We start from the raw sequence: 19,236 nt of genomic DNA, 5'->3' as shown, positions 1-19,236 counted from the left end.
GGCTCGGCTCCCAAAAATAGTCTCTCCATTAGTTTCCCTGAAATCCTAAAGAGACAAAACAGAAAACCCCTCAGGAGTTTGTATTATCTGACCTAGTTTTTTATGCGTGCAGAAAGTGTGGTCCGTGAGCGCGCGTGTGTGTGTGTCGGAAAGAGACAGCAAGAAAGGAGCAGAGAGAGAGTCGGAGCAGGAGGGAGGGAGAGAAAGAAAGAGAGTGTGACAACACTACTAAGTGGGATCATGAGGGAATTCTGTCCTGTTCCTGTGTTCCCAAGGCTCCTCCTGGGAATATTTTGTTTCATCTCCGTTACCAAGGCAACGCGTTTTAAACCACACAGCGAAAACAAAGTATTGTTGTGTTATTATTGGTAATGTCACCATGGTGAATTATTGATGGTGGTATGAATTATGTATAAACGGGATAGACGGTGGATAGAAAATTGTCAACTCTCGGTGGAGTTGACAGTAGGCCTATTATAGTTACCACAGGAGGAGGATTGTGACTATTGACTTCAGATTGTAGCCCACCCACCATAGAGAAATATTCACCAGAGGGAACTCTACCTATGTACAAAACACACTAATTTATCTCTAAACTGATATGACCACATATCTAGCAGCACACTTAGAGGTTGAGGGAGACGGAGAAAGACGGAGAGCACACAAAGAAAACATGCAGTGAAGCCCAGGCGCACACACAAACACTCAGAGGCAGATAGCCTAGATCACAGAACAGGACACACACATTCATCAGTGTAACAAGGCTGTGATTTAGGAAGGCTCCTCTGGCGTCTGTGTGGCCCCTGGCATCTTCCTGGTATGTGGAGGAGGAATCTGAGCCAGGCCAGACGAGCGACAGGATTCATTACAGGGCTGTAACGGGCTCAATAAGAATCAGCACTAAAAAACTCCCGGCGTTCGGAGGTGTAGAAGCATCACGACAGCCTACCAAACAGGCTGGATTGTAACGTGTGACGGCCTGTGCTTGATTAAAAATTCCCAGATCGTCTTGTGCGCATTGACGGAGCAGCCTTTTTGGTCTGTGTGTGTGTGTGGTTGACCAGCCTATAGAGCGGGCTGTCAGCTCTCTGTGGTCTGTAGCAGTCAGCGGAGATCACAGTCACATCAGATCAGACTGCATTAGGCTGAGCGGGAGTCCGTCTCTGATCCATTATTCAACAACCAGGAGACTGGCCCACGTTGACTGTGTCTAGTCTGCTGAGCTGTACTCGGCATGAACTGCACTCATGGTCTGCATAATAACACACACACACAGACACACACACACACACACACACACACAGGCTTTTGTAGCATTTTGAAAGTAGTGCAAAGAAATGCAGCGTGAAAACAAAGTTTTCATAATTCATTAGGACTGACACAGTGTTGAGTTTTTTTTTCAGACTACATCTCACTGTGCCTCCTAAGTCGCCTGAATTATTCATCCACTTCTTAATTTCCTTTGAGTTAGTCAAGACTCCTCCACCGCACAGTTATAAAGTCAAGGGTGGGAATGGTTGTAAAATGTCCCAAAGATTGCTAGCCAGAGGCACTGGTAGTAAAACAACTTTGTGTGCGCACGCGCGCATGCACACACACACGTTTGTGTTTAGCTGCAGGGCAGACAGACAGGGAATGGGAGTTCCATACTCCCTGGAGGATTCCTCGGGCTGGCCTGTCTGCTGTCTGCCGGCAGCTCACACACCAGCCATCCATCTCCCGCTGCCTGGCCCCCCTTCCACTCCCCTCACTAGACACACACACATATACACACACACACAGATTGACCATGGTGTCTGTGTGCATTGTTATGTTATATGGTCATAAATCTTTGGAAGTGGAGGGGGAGGGGTGAGGGGGGTGACAGAGCAGCAGCGAGTGGACCAAAGGAGTTCAGAGCTGAGGTCTTGCCTCTTGATGTTATTTGAATGTGTTTGTCTCTGGATATGGTGTGTGAGTGTTTATCAAGCTGCAGATGTAATCATACCATAAAAGTAAAAAAAAAGCAAGATTAGAAAACAAACATCTAATATAATACCGTCCATTAACTATTCTGAAGAAATGACCGAGAATAATACAGCTAAATGCAGACTAACGTTTAAAATCTGCTCAAAGTTTTGAGGCTGCTCCTTGAATAGATACTGTTTCATCAAAAGTTGAACATAGTGATTATGAACAAGTAATAGTTATTTGAAGACTCCAGGAGTAGACTGCATTACATTATACAGAGACTTCTTCTTTTGGTAACTGACCACACATAAACATTAACATTTATGTCAGTAACAGCGACAGAAACTTTACAAGAGTAAGATGGAAATAGTTTGTGCACACTTAACACGAATACAGACAGATGTTTATGTGCATTTAGCAGCAGTAAAAAGAAACGCAAGATAAAGTTATTAAAATCATGTAAAATGAAAAGTTATTTCAAACAGGAGCTGGTACAGGTCGTCTAACTAATAGAAGGAAGAAAAAATCTGACGGAACTGCCACTTTTTTGGTGTGGATGATTTTTTTTGTTTGTGTGTGCATACTTGTCCTGGGTGTGTGTGTGTTCTGTATGGTGTGTGTGTGTGAGAGAGAGAGAGAGGGAGAGGAGGGGAGGGAGGGGAGGGGAGGGGGAGGGGGCGGGTTGCTGGGCGGAGAGGAGGTCATTATCCCCAGCAGGGGAATATTGAATTGGCCCAGACAAACAGCCACAGCGACCCCTGATGAGGTAACAATGGGGCAGGGTCAGCAAGGTCAAGACCTGTCCTCAGCCCCAGACAAGCGCGTTGTCTGGACCAACCTGGGATTAGGCAGACCCCAGACACTGGTCCCAGGTCAGTTTGGGATGCACGCCTCCCCGCAGCATCGGTTAGGCTTTTAGGCGGAGGTTTCTAAAAGGCGCTGAGTCTCTTGAGCACACATCTGCCGCTGCCCTACTTCACATCTTCATTAGGCAGTTTTGTGAGTATGTGTGTGTCCACAAACTGTGCAAATCAAATGTTCCTGTACAGAATGTCCTATTCTGCTTTTTACCGTACGCTCCACTTCAGTTAGTCAGGATGTAGGCTCAGCTAACAGCATGGTGATTTGCATTTTCCCCTGATACATACTCGACTGGCTATCTAATCTGAAACCGCTGACTCGTACTGGAAAGTCATGCAATGGGACTAGCGGGATGAAAAGCATTTGCTTTATAGTAAAAACTTGGTACGCTGGGAGAATTTGCATTAACTGTAGGCCTACTCTATGGCTTGCTCGCTCGATCTCACACGCACTAGTGGTGCCTCTGGGTGGCCCAGGTGGTGCTGCACCTGTTCGGATGAGAAACACAGTCCGCCAGAACACCTCAGGGTACAAAACCCACCTCCTCCCTACCCTCATGTTCATCACTCGCTCACGCATCGTTCATTGGCCCTGACGAGGATAGCCATCTCTGTATTTCACTGATTATTTGATCACAACATGGTCTGCTAGTATAAAACTCAGTAGGTTTTTCCCTGCCACATGTTCCTGTGTATTAACTGTTATTAGAGGATTAAAATTGATCTGTGGATTATCTCATTTTTCAGGCTCGCTAACCTCCTCTTCTCTTTATTTTTGTAGGATTTTCGGAAACAGGTTGCCCCATTGCTCAAGAGCTTCCAAGGAGAGGTGAGTGTGTTATTGTAAACATTTATTGACATTGTGATAGAAACACACGCTCAAGCACAGCATTCCAACAAAGCCTGTTTGACATTTGTCGACTCGGTCTTGCTCCCTCTCTGTGCACCACTCTCTTTTTTTTTTTCTGCCTTCGTCTTTTCTTTTAAATCGTCTCCCTCTCCTCTCTTCTCTTCCCCGCCATCGCCTGTTCTTCTCTCTTGCCACTATCTCATTTCCCCTCTTACCTCTCCCTCTTTTCTTTGCTCTGCTCTGCTCCTGATTTTCTGTCCTATTCATGAAGTCCTGTAGCCCGAGGGTGTGTTTAAATTGCATCCTGCAAAAAAAAAAAGGCACCACAAAACCCCGGCTCCATCCAGTCACAACTCACCGAATGCTATTTCCTCTGACTTTGTTTGACTGCATGATTTGGTGGGGTTATTTGTCGATTCTTTTATGTTGATCTGGTGAATCATGGAACATTTTTATTTAAAGCAGCACATTTCCCCTTAATGTTGGGCCTAAAGTTTTTCAGCTCCTTTACCTATAAGAGGTGACTTTTGAGTGTGTGCGCCATATCATCATACTCCCACCATTCCCCCTCTATCTCCTCCTCCATCATTTTGGCCTATTTCCATCATGACTCCTCCTTTCTGGCAGCCGTGCATTTCTAGTTCACTCCCATATGTGAAAGTCAGAGGGTGGGAGTGGAAGTGGCTGGTTTAGACTGGGGCGTTATTTGGGGTTGGAGTGGGTGGACATTCAGCCCAACAGTATCTCTTCCCTGAGCACACACACAGACACGCACACAAACAAAATCATCTCAATGGGTAGTGACAGGACTGCTTTGCTACTGGCCATAGAATATTACAGTTTAACACTGGGTTACTTTCCATATTCTTGTGTTGAAGCAGCAACCACAGCCAGTGGTTATGTAAAAATGCTGTAATTTCTCATGGTTCCTCTGTGTTCTGCTGATGATCCACAGTCTATTTGGAGAATAGAAACAGCAGCAGTATAATTGGGGCTTTGTCAGCTGTTTCCACCATCCTTGTGTTGACACACCTTGGTCGGCGTGCACAGCAGAACACGCTGAGGCTCGTTGTGGGTGGTCGCGGAACTTAGAAAGACATTATCTTATGATTATTGAGATAATACCGTACACCCGCGCCAGTCTTAAAGCAACCCATCAATCAGTCTACTATTCTGTGCGCTTGCGTGCCCCAACATGAGCAGCTTTGAGAATGTGTAATTTTAGCCTTGCTTTGTTTGCATACCCCTCGGTGCTTTGATCAAGGACAAGACAGCAGCCAAAACTAGAGGGTCTTCCGGTTGGATTTCCCACAGTAACTCATCCTTAAACATTTAACACAGGAGTCTGAATCTTTACTAAGTGAGTGTAGAGCCTGGACAGAACAATAAAAAGTTTAAGCCCAGGAACTTGGAAGTCTTGATACTCTTGTTTAATCTTTGTCATTGAAAGGTGGATGCCCTCGGGTCATAATTATTACCAATAATAGTACTGTTTCCACAAGGCCTCAGTTTGGTAAACGGGTTATGTGTGTGTGTGTGTGTACGTTGCATGCTCAGTGTTCATGTTGGTCCATCGATCAGATAAGCTTTTCCATTATCCAAGGCTTCAGTCTCTGCTTCCCATAGCCGCCCCTTATCAGGCTCCACTGGGGCCACACATGCACACACACATGCACGCACACATGCAGGTCAGCCCGATGCCCTTCACACACTACGGGTTAGATAGGGGAGCGAGGCGGTGCTGAGTGATGGTGGCACAAGGTGCTGACGTATGTGCATATGTGTTTGTGTCTGTGGATGTGTCAGGGATACCTTTTTGCAATTGCAAGCACTTCTCATCGGTAACCCACTGATACTGGTGAGGTATCATTTGTGTCACTTCATTTGTTTTGCTTGGTCTCTGTTTGTGAGTGTGTGTGTGTGTGTGTGTGTGTGTGTGATGGGGGCAGGGGAGCATGTAATAGCAGATGTCATTGGGATTGGTTGAGAGAGCTGCAGTTTGGAACAGCAGGGTTGTATTTGCAAATCCTGGGTGGTCTTCTAATGGCTCTGGTCCTGCAGTTAACCTGCCTCTAACTGTAGGGTGTGTCCTACATTAAATGTCTATTTCCTGCCTCCCATGTCGGGCTATATAAAGCTGCTGTACCACTGACCTTGGCCCAGTCATCGTACAGTCACGCAGCCGTCTTCCTTCGCTGCCATAGGCAGATCTTTTTTTGCTTTATGAACTCTTCTTCTTCTTCTTCTTCTTCTTCTTTGTCATGAGATTGGGTTGTGTTTACTCTAAACCGCTGATCACATTCTCTGATACGAAAACACACGCACGCACACACATTTGGACACTGATGAACAGGTTCAGTGTTGGTGTGTGAGAGGTATTAGTACTCAGCAGCATCAGTAATCTCCCATTAGTGGCCTTGCATTTGAGGATCCTGATCGCTCAATGTCACACAGCACATGAAGAGGGTAAAGTGCATGATGCAGCATGATGTGAGAATGAGATATAGCAGCGAGGACAATATGTGTGTGTGCATATTAGAGGGAGGGAGGGAGGGAGAGAGAGAAAGACAGGAGGCCTGTGCATGCCAGTTAGACATAAGTGTGTGACAGAGAAGCATGTGAGAAAGACTGACACTGAAAGATATTGAGGGGAAAGGAATAAAAATGAGTCAGGGAACATGGAAGTGACAAGAGGGAGAATTCGACAGAGAGAGAGAGAGAGACAGGGAGAAATAAAAGAGGGGAAAAAAGAGGGAGGGGTGCTGGCACCAGCCTACGCGGGGCCAGATGTTTTGCGGCTAAAAAACTAGAGATGAATCAAAGCCATGTGAAGAGATTTATTAGGTTCCCATAGGAGCCCAGGCAGTATTACATGTAGCCCGCTCTGTTTACAGTGGCAAGAACCCCTAAACCACCCATCAACTACACTACTGGCTTGGCTGGGAATGTGAAGACTTTATATTTGGACTTATACAGGCTTTTGTCTTTATTCCTTTTCTCTCAGCGAGTGTGCTGGAGGAGTTGGAAGAGAAACACAGGGCTGTTTAGTCTGAGCGCGTGAGCCAGAGTAGTCAGCTGTAGCTCTGCCCAGTACAGTAGCACCCTCTGAATGTCTTTATTTGGCATCTGTTTCCTTCGATTTAGTCTTGATTTCAGATGCGTTTTTCGCCTACTCTGTCTGCTTCTCATATTGAAGTTTGACACAGAGACTATTGTAGAGCTTTCCTGCCTCATGTCTCAGCATTGAAAACAGTTTAAAATTCCACCTCCTGTTTGATATTTAGAATTAATCTCTTATGGATCCATTCTAATGCTGTCCATTTCAATAATATCAGTGATGGAATGCATGCCGTGCCCTCTTGTGTTAATGGTTGCATCAGTAATGGATCCACACTGTATTGCTGCTAAGAGCTGACTGAATAATCTGCCCCTGCTGTGGCTGGAAAGACTGAGCCAGCTGTTTAATGATGTCAGCGTGCTGGAGGGAAAAGCGAACACACACATTAACACACAGGCTCTCACACACAAACACACACACACACACTCACGGACAGACTGACAGACAGACTTAAGCACACACCTCCAAGGAAAGGCGGACGTGGACACGCACGGGCACGCGGCAAACGAAACGCATCCGTCATCGGCTGAACAGCTGAACTGACTTCACGGGAAGGAAACACCAACCCAGTTGCTGTCGAGACAACCCCCGATCACATGCAACATAGCAACGCATAGTGCGGATAGACAGATATGTAGACTAGTCTCACTGTGGAATGAATGGGCTTGCCTTTGCGGATGTGACACTCAGATGTAGGATGCTATAACTGACAATTAACCTTTTTTTCTTCTTCTCTCCTTGCAGATCGATGCATTGAGTAAGAGAAGTAAAGAAGCAGAGGCCGCTTTCTTGAACGTGTACAAGAAAATAATAGATGTACCAGGTAAGACCATGTATAATGTCTTTCACCCTGTTTACACCTGGTCTTTAAATCTGTGTTTAGATCACACATGGACATGTGAATGTTCATCAAGATGCATTGTGATCCAATCACTCAAACCACTTGCAGTGGTGGTTATATGCATTGGACTACATATCTTTTGTAGTTTAGATGTACTGTTGGCACCCAACAAGGACATAACAGAAAAACGGATCAATTGTATTTGTGCAATGTAGACATAGTGCAGGAGTTTGCTTGCAGTTTAAGTGAATTAAAACAAGATTTTCTTTTTAAATTTCAGGTGCCTAGAACTGATATTCATGTTGCCGTGGTATCAACTTTTGATTTTAACTAATATATCAAGTTTAGGTAATGTGACAACCCTTTAAAGTACAGGTGTGAATGTAGATGTGTCTTCGTGTACACTTGTGTTTGGATCAACTGAAACTATTGAAAACAGGGTGAATGTAAACAGGGTTTTTCCAGTATATATGCTTGTTTAGGTCTGTGTTTTGTGTTCATCAAGACACCTCCGGAGTCTATAAAACATGATCCAGAGACCCCCCCTTTTATTCATGCAGACAGCAGCAACAGGGGAAAAAGAAAAAAACATGACGCCCTCCCTCTGGTGCTTCCTCACTGTGCATCCAGGCGTGTGTTACGCCTTAATGTGTCCCCACAAGATCTCATCCCCACTGGTGCAGCCTTTAGAGGGTCTTCACAGAAGGTGCGTCCTGATATGGATGACAAGTGTGCCCACGATTGGTTGCGGCAAAGTGCACACATGAGCAGGCCCGTTTGGCACAGTGAGGCTGAGGAGGGACAGGCAACACGGTGGAGTTGACAGAATACACCCAGTCACACAGCTACCGGTTGGAGGTTTTCAGCTGTATGGGAGCCCTTGAGGAGCCGCGTATGCAGGAATGGGAGAGGAGTTGAGTTCATCTATAGCGTAAGGAGGTCATTATATTCCCACATGGATAGACCTACAGTAATATCTTTGGATTGTACTGCTCCCAATAAGTCAGCGCCAGCTCTGACGGGGCTATTCTTAACTTGCAGCGAGACAATGATGTAATGCCTTATGCACACACGCACACAGACACAGGCCAGCCTGACTAATGCAGCAGTTTTGAAAGAGGAAACAGTGTGTTTTGTTCTGTCTTCTATCAGCTGAAGGCCTGGTTAGTCAGCCCAGCGTGCTCTGCTTTAGATTAAAGGTGTCTGGCGAGAGTGCTCAACACCAATGGCCCACGAGTCAAACAGCTTTTAACGGTCTGTAGTGTTTATATGTTAAAGGAGTGTGTGAGTGAAGGACAAAGGCTTGATAAGAGTGAAAGAGAGTTGATTTTCAAGGTTGTTTAGGCACATAGGAGTCCAAAGTCAGAGCATTTAGCTTTGTTCTTTACTGTTTTATTCTGTGTATTTGTATGAAACTGTGTGTGTGTTTGTGCCAAGGTATATGTGTTTTTGTGCGTGTCAGAGCTTAGCCCTGCATGGTGTGTCACCTTGACAGCACAAAATCAGCATGAAATTCCCCAATCGTTCTCTGCTGATCTCTCATTAGCATAGTTAAGATATCTAACTGCGTCAGACATGAGGCACACACACTTATACATGCACGCTTACACACACACACACACACACATTCACATACACACAGCCCTTACCCCCAGCTGTAAGCTGTCAGTTCCTCTTATCTGTACGACACACACACACATAAACACACACACACACAAACTGCTCTTTTAGCTGGCATGCTGATGAGCGTCGCCCGCGTCTCTTGGCTGCCTGTCACCAGTCTGCCACCCATGAGCACCAATCAGATGTGATTGGCCTGACTGACAGGCCTCTCTTCATCACACTGACAGTTAACCCTGCCGTGTGTTCACAGAGATGTTGGTAAAATGCCTGCAGAAAGTTTTCTTTCTTCTGTCTGTCTCTGTTTCTTTAATCTCTTATTTACCTTTTGCTTTGCCGTTTTTTTTTTACCGCTCCACTTTGTCCATCTGTCGGCGCCCATTTTCCACTTTTTTTTTTTAACTCTCTTTCAAGCTGCATCATAGTGAACACTTTAACTGATCACAGCCCAGTTAATCTGTGTTGTTAATGTCTGTCTCTGAATCACTTATCCAGCTCTCTTGCTGTGTCAGCACAAACAAAACAAACCAAAAACAACATCTCTAAACGGGACAGTAGTCAGCGCTAACACAGTGGTTGATATTTTATCATTCAATGACCTTTTTATGGATAAAGTTTTGTTGATACAAAACTCTAATACTAGCCATGACCTCGCTATGGTGTAAACTGTTGTAGCCATATCTCTGTTCTGTTCTTTTCTTTCTAATCAGTGAACATTGTGCAAGTATTTACTGTTCATCATGAACAATGCTGCGTGTTTCAGCTCAATATCAACTATTTAGGAGAATGAAATACAATAAACAGTTAAATTAAAGGCACTTTTGAAGAGTCAAGCCTGTATAAATGAGTCTGACACGTATTGAATTTATTGACTGTATAAAACAATGGTCACCCACTGGTTCTGCAGAGGCTTTTAAAGCCCATCTCCACCTGAGTTTCAGTCAGCTGCTTAACAGGCAAAGAGGTGGAACTGAGGGGTCTTAAGCGTTCTGGAGAACTGGTCAATTGCGGCCCTACAGTGGCTTCATTTTTTTCAATGCTAGAAGTTTCCACTTGACTTAACTCTCTTTAGGAAAATTAAAGAAGGAAGAAGAATAACTGAGCTCTGAAAGAATAAGAAACTAAAACTTGTCATGCAAATGCAGTTGAGCTCTGACTTATAGCTGTCGATATAAATCACCTGATCTCAATATTCTTAGTACTTGTGACAATTTTTGGTCCTTACTGGCCCATGCAGGTCTCCACAGGGGCAGATCAAAGGCCAGTGGTTTGCTTGGAACAGTTCTCTTGGCCGTTAAGAGATTCATTGCCCTGCTCGAGGACACTTCACCAGGGCACACGCTCGCTCTCCCAGGGCCTTGAAAGTAGTTATTCCTAGCTCACGATGCACACCTCATCGCCCTTGTTTGTGTAATCTGCTTTGCAGTGTGTTAATGTGGTGTGTTTTGTCTCTGCCAGATCCTGTACCTGTGCTGGAGCTGGCTCAGCAGCTGCAGCTGAAGCTCCAGAGGATGCACGACATTGAGACAGAGAACACCAAACTTCGAGAGACACTGGAGGACTACAACAAAGAGTTTGCAGAGGTCAAAAACCAAGGTTAGAGACGCGGATACATGTAGGGCAACACATTAAGAGTGTCACTTTGAGAGGGTCATGGTTGTGGGACGCTCCATTAATCACACATAATCCCTCTTCAAAAACTCATGTGCATATTGTTAGGATTATGTAGTTTGTATCTTAAAGTTACATGTTTTATATACTGTTATAACCAGTTATAACCACAGACAGTACAGATACAATGAAGAAGGTAGCTTCGTTGAGTGGTAGAGGACATCATGCATATGTTTATATTTAAATGGATAATTTACACATCTGGCTACGGACAAGTGTTTAACTTTGCTGACACTGGCACATTTTTTAAAGATTTATTTTAGGGGGCTTCATGTCTTCATTCAGATAGGACAGTGGACAGAGTTGGATAAAGGAAGCGAGTGGGAAATGGCATGTGGGAAAGGAGCTACAGGTGGCACTCGAACACAGGCCGCTTGCCTGCCCCTGTACATGGGGCTCACAAACTCACCGCCAGACCGACCGGTGCAACGATACAGACACATTAAAAGTGATGAGGGGAAAAAATCTATAACTAATGAAAATAAAAATGTAGCTTAAGGTAGTCGATAAATGTCCTTCAGAAAAACTTTTTAAAAAAGCTACAGTGAGAGCTGTGCTTTCTAATTATTTAGATGAAGATGGTCTAACTGAAGCTTTTTCAATACCATCTCCTAACAAGTAAAAATATGTAATTTAATGACCAAAATCAGGGCACTCATTTTCTTTTCACAAAGAAAAGTAGTCGTTATTTACTGATCAAAACAGGAATACATGAATTAATATGCTCGAGGATAACTTCCCCATTAAGTCTGCATGGTAATCATACCCACACCACTTTTAAGTGCAAATGTAAGGTCAAAGAAACATATTTAGAAGCCCCCTTTCAAAGCAAGACGCTTTGTGCTTATTTGAACATATTTCAATGCCTCATAAATTTTTGAAACACACCAAAAATGTACAAGGTTTTACATTTTCAAATAGGATTTTCAGGGGAGGAAAAAAAAACATGCGGCAGACTTTCATGAATAAAAAACGACAGGCTACCTCAGGGTAAAGAGGGATGGAAAAACTGACAAAGGCAGCAAGATGAGTGAGACGTGGTAATAAAAATGCTGTAATTTTAGCTCGAAAAAAAAAAAAAGGAGGAGCAAGCGGGTGTGAACGGGGGAATGTTTTGGAATCCCCCCTCTCCTCAGCGAGAGTTAATTGGAACAGCTCGATAGCGGCAGGGTTCCATTCTGCCATTGATTTTCCTGTTCCCTCATCCTTTATCCCTCCTTCCCCGCCTCAATAGATGGGGGATATTTAAACCCCAAAACACACTGTGGAACTCCCACTCCTGTTACGCACGCACACACGGACCCGCCTGCACACTTGTACACGCACACACACACTAATATAGAGAGAGCAGGGGCCATTGATCCCCGCAACCTAAATGTTTAAAGTTCAGTTAAGCAGTTAAGGGGTAAGAGGGCTCTGAGGGGACTCTCCTCTATTGATTATGTGTCAGAGCAGTGAGACTGGAGTTTAAATCACACGCGCGCACACACACACACACACAAAGTGCTAAGAGCCCTCAGTCAAAGGCAGCAAGCAGCAATGCTCTTTATCATTGTCTCACTCACTTATATCTTTCTCTGAGAAACACACACACACACACACACACACACACACACACACACTCGGAGGCCTATTTATTACCCCAGTTATGTGTTAGATTTATTTCAGGCTGCCCCATACAGAGCTCAGCCGTCAGCAGGTTATGGGGTTTCAGCACTAATGCAGTCCTAATGAATACAGCATATCTACTGTTGGTGAATAGTGAATATTCTATACCGGTCGAGGATGTAAAGATTAGGCAGGAGCCATAGGGGCCGAGGCCTTGGTCTGTGCTGACAGAGGAAGAATGCGGGATATGAAACGCTGTTCCTTAAGCAAAGGTCAAGCCCCCTCCGCCAAGAGCTGTATTGTCAACATTGCCATTCATCACATCGAGGAAACCGCTGCTGTCTGTTTTCTATATATTTGTACATTACCTTTTTCAAAACTCGTCCTTCATTTTCTCTTGACGTCCCACTTTCTGCTATTTTATCTCCTCCAGAGGTGACCATAAAGGCCTTGAAGGAGAAAATCCGCGAGTACGAGCAGACTCTGAAGAATCAAGCTGAGAACCTGGCTCAAGAAAAGCAGCTCCAGCTACACAACGACTATGCAGAGAAAGAGAGGTACAACTTTGTGTGTTTGTGTGTGTGTGCTGTGTCTCAAATAATAACCTCTGTATTAGTTTGCCATTTTCCGCCTGTGGGTCATTGTGCCCTCGGGCAGAACTGCTGACATTGTGATCTCTGAACGATAAGGCTACAGTTTTTGACTTTATTTAGCAGAGCTATTCATAACTTAATGATATAATTTTTCCTTTGCTAACAGTCCTTGGACTTTCCTCATAGTTATCTGTATAATCAACACATTGTGGCTTATTACTTCCCTGACATTGCCTCCCTTTTGCAGATAAATGGAAGATAGCTGACAAAAAAGACAATGGCTGCATTTTTGTCATGTGGGTGCTTGCCATTCTGGTCTCGATGGGAATCAACACCTCAGACTCAATTTTCAGCCTTAGCCACCATGAACTCTACTTTTTAAATAATTGCTGACACAGCATCTGAAAATATACATGGACTGATAATACTTACCAAAACCTAAATGACATTGACAACATTAGTCCTTAGGTATCACTTCAGTTATACACCATACAATCTATTCTGATTTAACAGTTACTTCCTTTTCAAACACAGCTTCACTGCATTTTTAAATGTGCGATTTTCAGATGCTTCCTGTCGCAGCTTTAGAAAAGCTGAAAATTGCTGCTGCATATGAACAAACATGCAAAGAACTTTTCCACACAATTGAAAAGGAGTAGAAATACTTCAAAAGGCCGGACTGACCTAAGACACTTCTTTTAAAGTCAGAAGTTACCCATTCAACCTAAAGTTAATTACACTTATTGCCCAAGTTCATTTAACTACCAACTTGAGAATCTTTCCTCCTTCATTGCTCCAGTAAAGAAAGACTAACATAACGGTGATCATGTGATCCACATGAAGTTAAAGGTTTTCAGTGCAAAAGAAGAATCGAGCTGTCGTCCTTTAATTTGGTTATCTTGATAACTCTCCTATTTTTGAATGAAAGCCACACATATGTGAGCACTGGTGTGATTTGACGGTGCAGCGTCAGTGTTTAGAGACAGATCGTCACATAGACAGAGTAGGTAATAAAGGTATCAAACCTGAAAGTCTTTGTTAGCTTGTAAATGAAACCTAGAAACTCTGAGGATTAAAAGATTTGGTTGTAGAGTCAACAGAAACAGCTTGTACAGCTTCTTTTTACTGTAACACTACACTCCAATCAGCAGCTACGTTACTGATATCTGAACTGGAAGTGAATACAGATTTCAGCTCTAACGCTAAGTTACAAAGAGTTGGAAGGCTATACATGTCCTTTGAACAGCAATGAGAAACATATAAATATATGTTTTACACTGCATTCCTTTATGTCTACTTTTCAGCTTTTACCTTTTATAAAGGTGAACTAACTGTTTAGTGTCACTATGGGGTTTTGTAATGGACTGAAATTGATACTGATGCCTCTATAGACCTACAAAAGCGAAAGAGACCATAATGGACCAGATACATTCATTCTCTGTAGTCGTTTTTAATGCCTGAAACAACTGCTGAGGTTGGTGTCAGTCAGATTGATTTACAGTATGCTGCAGACAAAGAGTGATACATCATAATTAGAGTTTTTTGTGTGTGTTAATATACAGGAGCTAGCCAGCTAGGAGTAGTTCAGATGACTTTGTCTTTATTTAAATACTGTCATTTAAACCCTTGGTAAGAATCTCTTCAGAGTAAGGTCTCTGTTCCTGTCGAGCTGGTTTTATTAGATTCCTTTTGACAAAGTGTACATTTCAGACCTCGTATTTTCCCGGCGTGTCAATCATCTTGTTTGTTGTGAGGCTGTGCTAAAGTTTGTTGCCCCTTTCAGACTCTAGGAGATCAATTGTCCAACTGTATTTCCTTTACGTCAGGGTTTTATAGGCCCCTTCCTGTCTGCAGAGAGCTGACTTCCTGTGTCTGAGAGGGGCAGTAAATGGATGGCACCTCTGATGCATTTTATCCTGCAAGGAGTGAGGGAAGGAGGGAGAGAGTGAGATGAAAGGATGAAGTAGCGGGCAGAAAAATAGAGATGACAGGAGAGACAGATTGGCGGAGAAGGGGGGCATCAAAGAGTGCCATAAAGACCGTCTTTGTGCTAGATTATTGATGTTTTTACACGCAGTGGCAATTTCTCAGCAGAGCCCAACTTTTTATATGCTAAGAATGAATCTATTTTATCCTTGTGGTTTCTGTCGCCCCTCTCCTCCCTCCTCTCCGTGCTCTCTTACTCAAGCCTCGCTCTCTCACTCTCTCTCTCTCTCTCCCCCCGGGTGCAGCGTGCCCCAGTGGCCAGACATTCCTGCCTAATAGGGCTGCTTAATGAGGAGTGGGTTGTGTTGGGGAGGATTTTAGTGGGGAAAACACTTCAGAAATGGTGGGAAAATAGAGAAAAGTTGCAGTTGCCACAAAGTGTGAACCCAAAGATTTACTGACTCAGTATCTCTGTCTGTGACTTTGCTCCCCGCTCTCTCTTTCTCGCCTTCTGTCTGCCTGTGCAGGAAACTCCAGGAGAGCCAGGACTCCATGTCCTCAAGGTTGGAGGAGGCTGAACACAAGGCCCAGTCCCTACAGACAGGTACCAGCCTACTCTCACTGTACAGACATTACTGTTTTAAACAGCTAAGAAAACAATGGCATCCTTAATATTAAATACCAGGTGTCGTTAGCCTCCTGGGTTTTTTTTCATTATTCCTCCCAAATGAACAAGAAATATCTTAATGTGCTTAATCTGGACTATGTGGTTGTGATTTGATCAGATTGACAGTGGCCTGTCATCAAATAACTGCATGCTCCTTGACTCTTTCCTCGTCTTCTACAGCACTTGAAACAACTCAGGCCGAGCTCTTTGATTTGAAGACAAAGTACGACGAAGAATCTACAGCAAAGTAGGTCTCTTCCTGAGCTATCTGTATGTTTTTGGGGAGTCTTTCCCCTCTCTGCCTCCTCCATAGTCCGTCCCTGACATAATCATCCTGTTTAGTGAATCTTCTTGCCTGGAAACTCCCCCCTTCTCTTCTCTCCCTAACAGCTGGATTGTCTCCCTATTGCTCAGCAGCCTGCAAATCCCAGCATTACCCACACACTGTAAATACTGACAACGGTTGTAATACATTTTGCCGCCACAGCAAACGCCAAAAATAGAGTTATTTTTTTTCTCCTTAATTCTTTTCTCTTGGTGGTGCAGTCGGAAGCGCTCTGATTCGTCAGGGTCAGGACCATGGGGCTCATGAGGGTGACTGTCTTAGAGCCCAACAAACTTGTACTGGTAAAGATAAGGTAGCTTCAGTAAGTTGAGCTCTGGACATCTATCATTATTGATCTCATAGCAGTGGCGAGGACGAGAACAGAAGCTTTTCCATGTCAGCACTCCACACTGTGAAATGGCACTTTATGACATTCTCACTCTGTGTCCCTCAGGGTTTAGTACGGGGACCCACTCGAGCACCAGAACCAGAAGTTGTCAAATTCTGAGAGGAAAAACAAAGCCTTTCATGGTGTTTTATCTGCTTCCCTGCAAAAGTAGAGCCCAGTTTCCTTGAAACATTAAATCCTTCTTTAAAACCCAAGACTGTTTATAGAATGGTCAAGGGCACCCTGCGTGCGCCCTCTCCACAAAGTGCGACGGAGTATCAACTTGGCTTTTAAGGTTTTCCCCCACCCCATTTACCAGGCCCCAAACTCACCGTGTCTCTCCATTAACAGAGTTGTTAAATTGATTGGCTGTTAAAAACAGATCGATGCTCCTCTCTCTCTCTCCCTCACAATACTTTGTTTTCCCATTTTCTGCCTTCCTCACTCCCACACTTTGTCTTTTATCTCCTACATTGTACATTTGTGAGTGTAAAGGGAAAGGCAACATGAAGATATAGCATGCAGTGTAACGGCACTAATCAATAGGTTTCATAGTCTATCAGATGCCCCTCTCTTTTACTGCCTGTCCTTCTGACTATGTCCTCTTCGTCTATCTCTCGTTTTTCTACCCTTCCTTCTCTTTTTCCGTTCTTGTCTGTTCCTTTTATGTCGGACAAAAACCCATTTTGAAAAGACATATAGTAGGCCCCATTTGCTTACAAAAGCTAATAAACACATGCCAGCCCACATTAACACACACACACACACACACACACACACACATACACTCATACAAATACGCACACTCACTCATGAGCCTGAGGCAGTCAGGGTCCTTGACTATGTGGCGTGCTGTGATCTGAAATTTTAATGCAACGCTTTAAAGCACACACAAACCCTCTCTAACCCTGCACCCTCCCAGTCCTTGGAGTCCTTCCCCCGTTTACTGCTTGGCTGAGCAAATCGCCAGTGTTTGGCTGAACACAACTTTTAACCCTTTGACTGCATATATTTTGGCACTGCAAAAACACAAACGCCATACATATCATGCACTCTTTCTGCACAAAAAACACACAAATGAACACACACACACATACTCGCTCTAAAGTTTCCACTAAGGAGGACATTGCGTGACAAATCCCCCCTTCCTCTTGCTGCATTCGGGTAATCTGCCTTTTAAAATACACTCTTGTGCACACACAAGCAGACGTACACACACTCCCTGAGAATTTTGGTCGATGTTGCAGTGCCCACAGTGTGTGTGTGTGTGTGTGAGCTTTGGCGGGAGGCGGGCCTTCAGATGTAGTGTAGCCCCCTCTCTGTGTTGGCGCTGTGAGGGTCTGGCCGGGCACGTTTTTACCCGTTTAGTCCCTGTTAAAGATTAATGATATATTGATCCCCCTCCCCACAGGATGCTGTGTGTGTGTGTGTGTGTGTGTGTGTGTGTGTGTGTGCGTGCTTCTCTCGATGTTTCTGTCTAGCTTTATCTCTGCGTAACGGCTTGATAGCATTTTGGGGAAAGCATTTAATTACTGATAATTAGGCAAGAGTCAAAAGGCTTTTCCTGTGTCCATCTCAAGCAGACACACACACACACACAATGGTGCACTCCATGCACACACTGACACACTCTAACAGCTAGCTTCTTTTTAAGCCTCCTTGAAATCCCCAAGGTAACACGCTGTGAAAAACGCAATGTGGAGAAAGCCAAGGAAAGAAAAGGAATGGAGTGATGAAAGCTAGAGGGCAAAAAAGCAAGTCGGGCTGCGGGCTACAGCGAGGAAGAAGGGGATAAGAGTGTGATAGAGGAGGGAAATGAAAATCTAAATCAGGGGAATATCCTGCTGGCACTGAGGACAGAGGCCGAGGAAGAGAGGGCGAAAGATGAGAGAGGTGGGGGGGGGAGATGAAAGGGGAAAAAGTGGAGGGCAACGGGAAGGGGGGAACAGGGTGGAGGGAGAAGGATAGAGGGTGGAAAAGAAAAGGAGCGGTTGAGTGAGGAGCAAGAAAGAGAGAGAAGATGATAAGAGATGAAAAGGCCTGTGTGAGATGGAGGAAGTACAGTAGGGGCTTAGAGGCTCTGTGCTCGTTTCAGAAGTCCTACAGTACTCACTGATGTCACTGGCTGCACACATCGACTTTCTTGGTACAAAAGAGTGTGTGAGTGTGTGTTGTTTTGTGTAAAAACTTGAAAAGTGCATCCATCTACTCTATAGCTCCTCCCTGTGGCTGCTGTATGAAGCTTTGTAATTAAATTTTGGGCGCATAGAATCTGGATTATCATTACTAAGGACCACCCCCCCCCCCATCCTTTACCATTCAGTGCCCGATGGTGATTTAATTCTTCTGGGTGCATTCATCGCTATGGACAGCTCCTGCCCTGCCCAATGACTGACTGACTGTATCAGGATATGCAGAAAATCCCTTCCCTGTGATCTGATTTGGCCCGCAGCCTCTAGCTTTGCCTTTATAATTCCCAAATACAGCCAAATCCAAAGGTTATTTAAGAAGACTTTGTGCATCTGTACTTTGATTAAATGATCACATTTGGAGCGGGAGCAGTGGTGTATTTGGGTTGCATTACTACCCATAAACGCTCTCCATTACAAGCTTTTCTGGCTTGTTGGCTCTCTGACCTTAACATTTGTGTGTGAGGGAGTGCGATTGAGTGCACACGTGGGTCCCGGGCACACTATAGCTTAAGACAGGATAAAAGCTGGTGAGGTAGTGTACTATTATGTTGCTTAAATGCATACTAGATCCTTTTAACTGTTGGGGAAAGAATAAAAGCGGCAAGTGAAAAAAGCTCTCCCACCCAC

The 19,236-nt window shown here is 44.3% G+C and overlaps 1 protein-coding gene across 3 annotated transcripts in view; it reads left to right on the top strand.

Annotated features, from left to right (window-relative positions):
- Positions 1-19,236, top strand: part of cux1b (cut-like homeobox 1b) — a 57,648-nt gene that overhangs the window by 18,440 nt on the left and 19,972 nt on the right. For all 3 annotated transcript variants that reach the window (XM_061046826.1, XM_061046828.1, XM_061046827.1), the window contains exons 3-8: positions 3,592-3,639; positions 7,523-7,601; positions 10,698-10,835; positions 12,952-13,075; positions 15,565-15,641; positions 15,885-15,951. In XM_061046826.1, the coding sequence (XP_060902809.1) occupies positions 3,592-3,639; positions 7,523-7,601; positions 10,698-10,835; positions 12,952-13,075; positions 15,565-15,641; positions 15,885-15,951 (533 nt within the window). The remainder of the gene's footprint in view (positions 1-3,591; positions 3,640-7,522; positions 7,602-10,697; positions 10,836-12,951; positions 13,076-15,564; positions 15,642-15,884; positions 15,952-19,236) is intronic.

This window comes from Labrus mixtus, chromosome 9 (genome assembly GCF_963584025.1).
Source record: "Labrus mixtus chromosome 9, fLabMix1.1, whole genome shotgun sequence".
NCBI lineage: Eukaryota > Metazoa > Chordata > Actinopteri > Labriformes > Labridae > Labrus > Labrus mixtus.
This window is presented reverse-complemented; position numbering and strand designations above follow the sequence as displayed.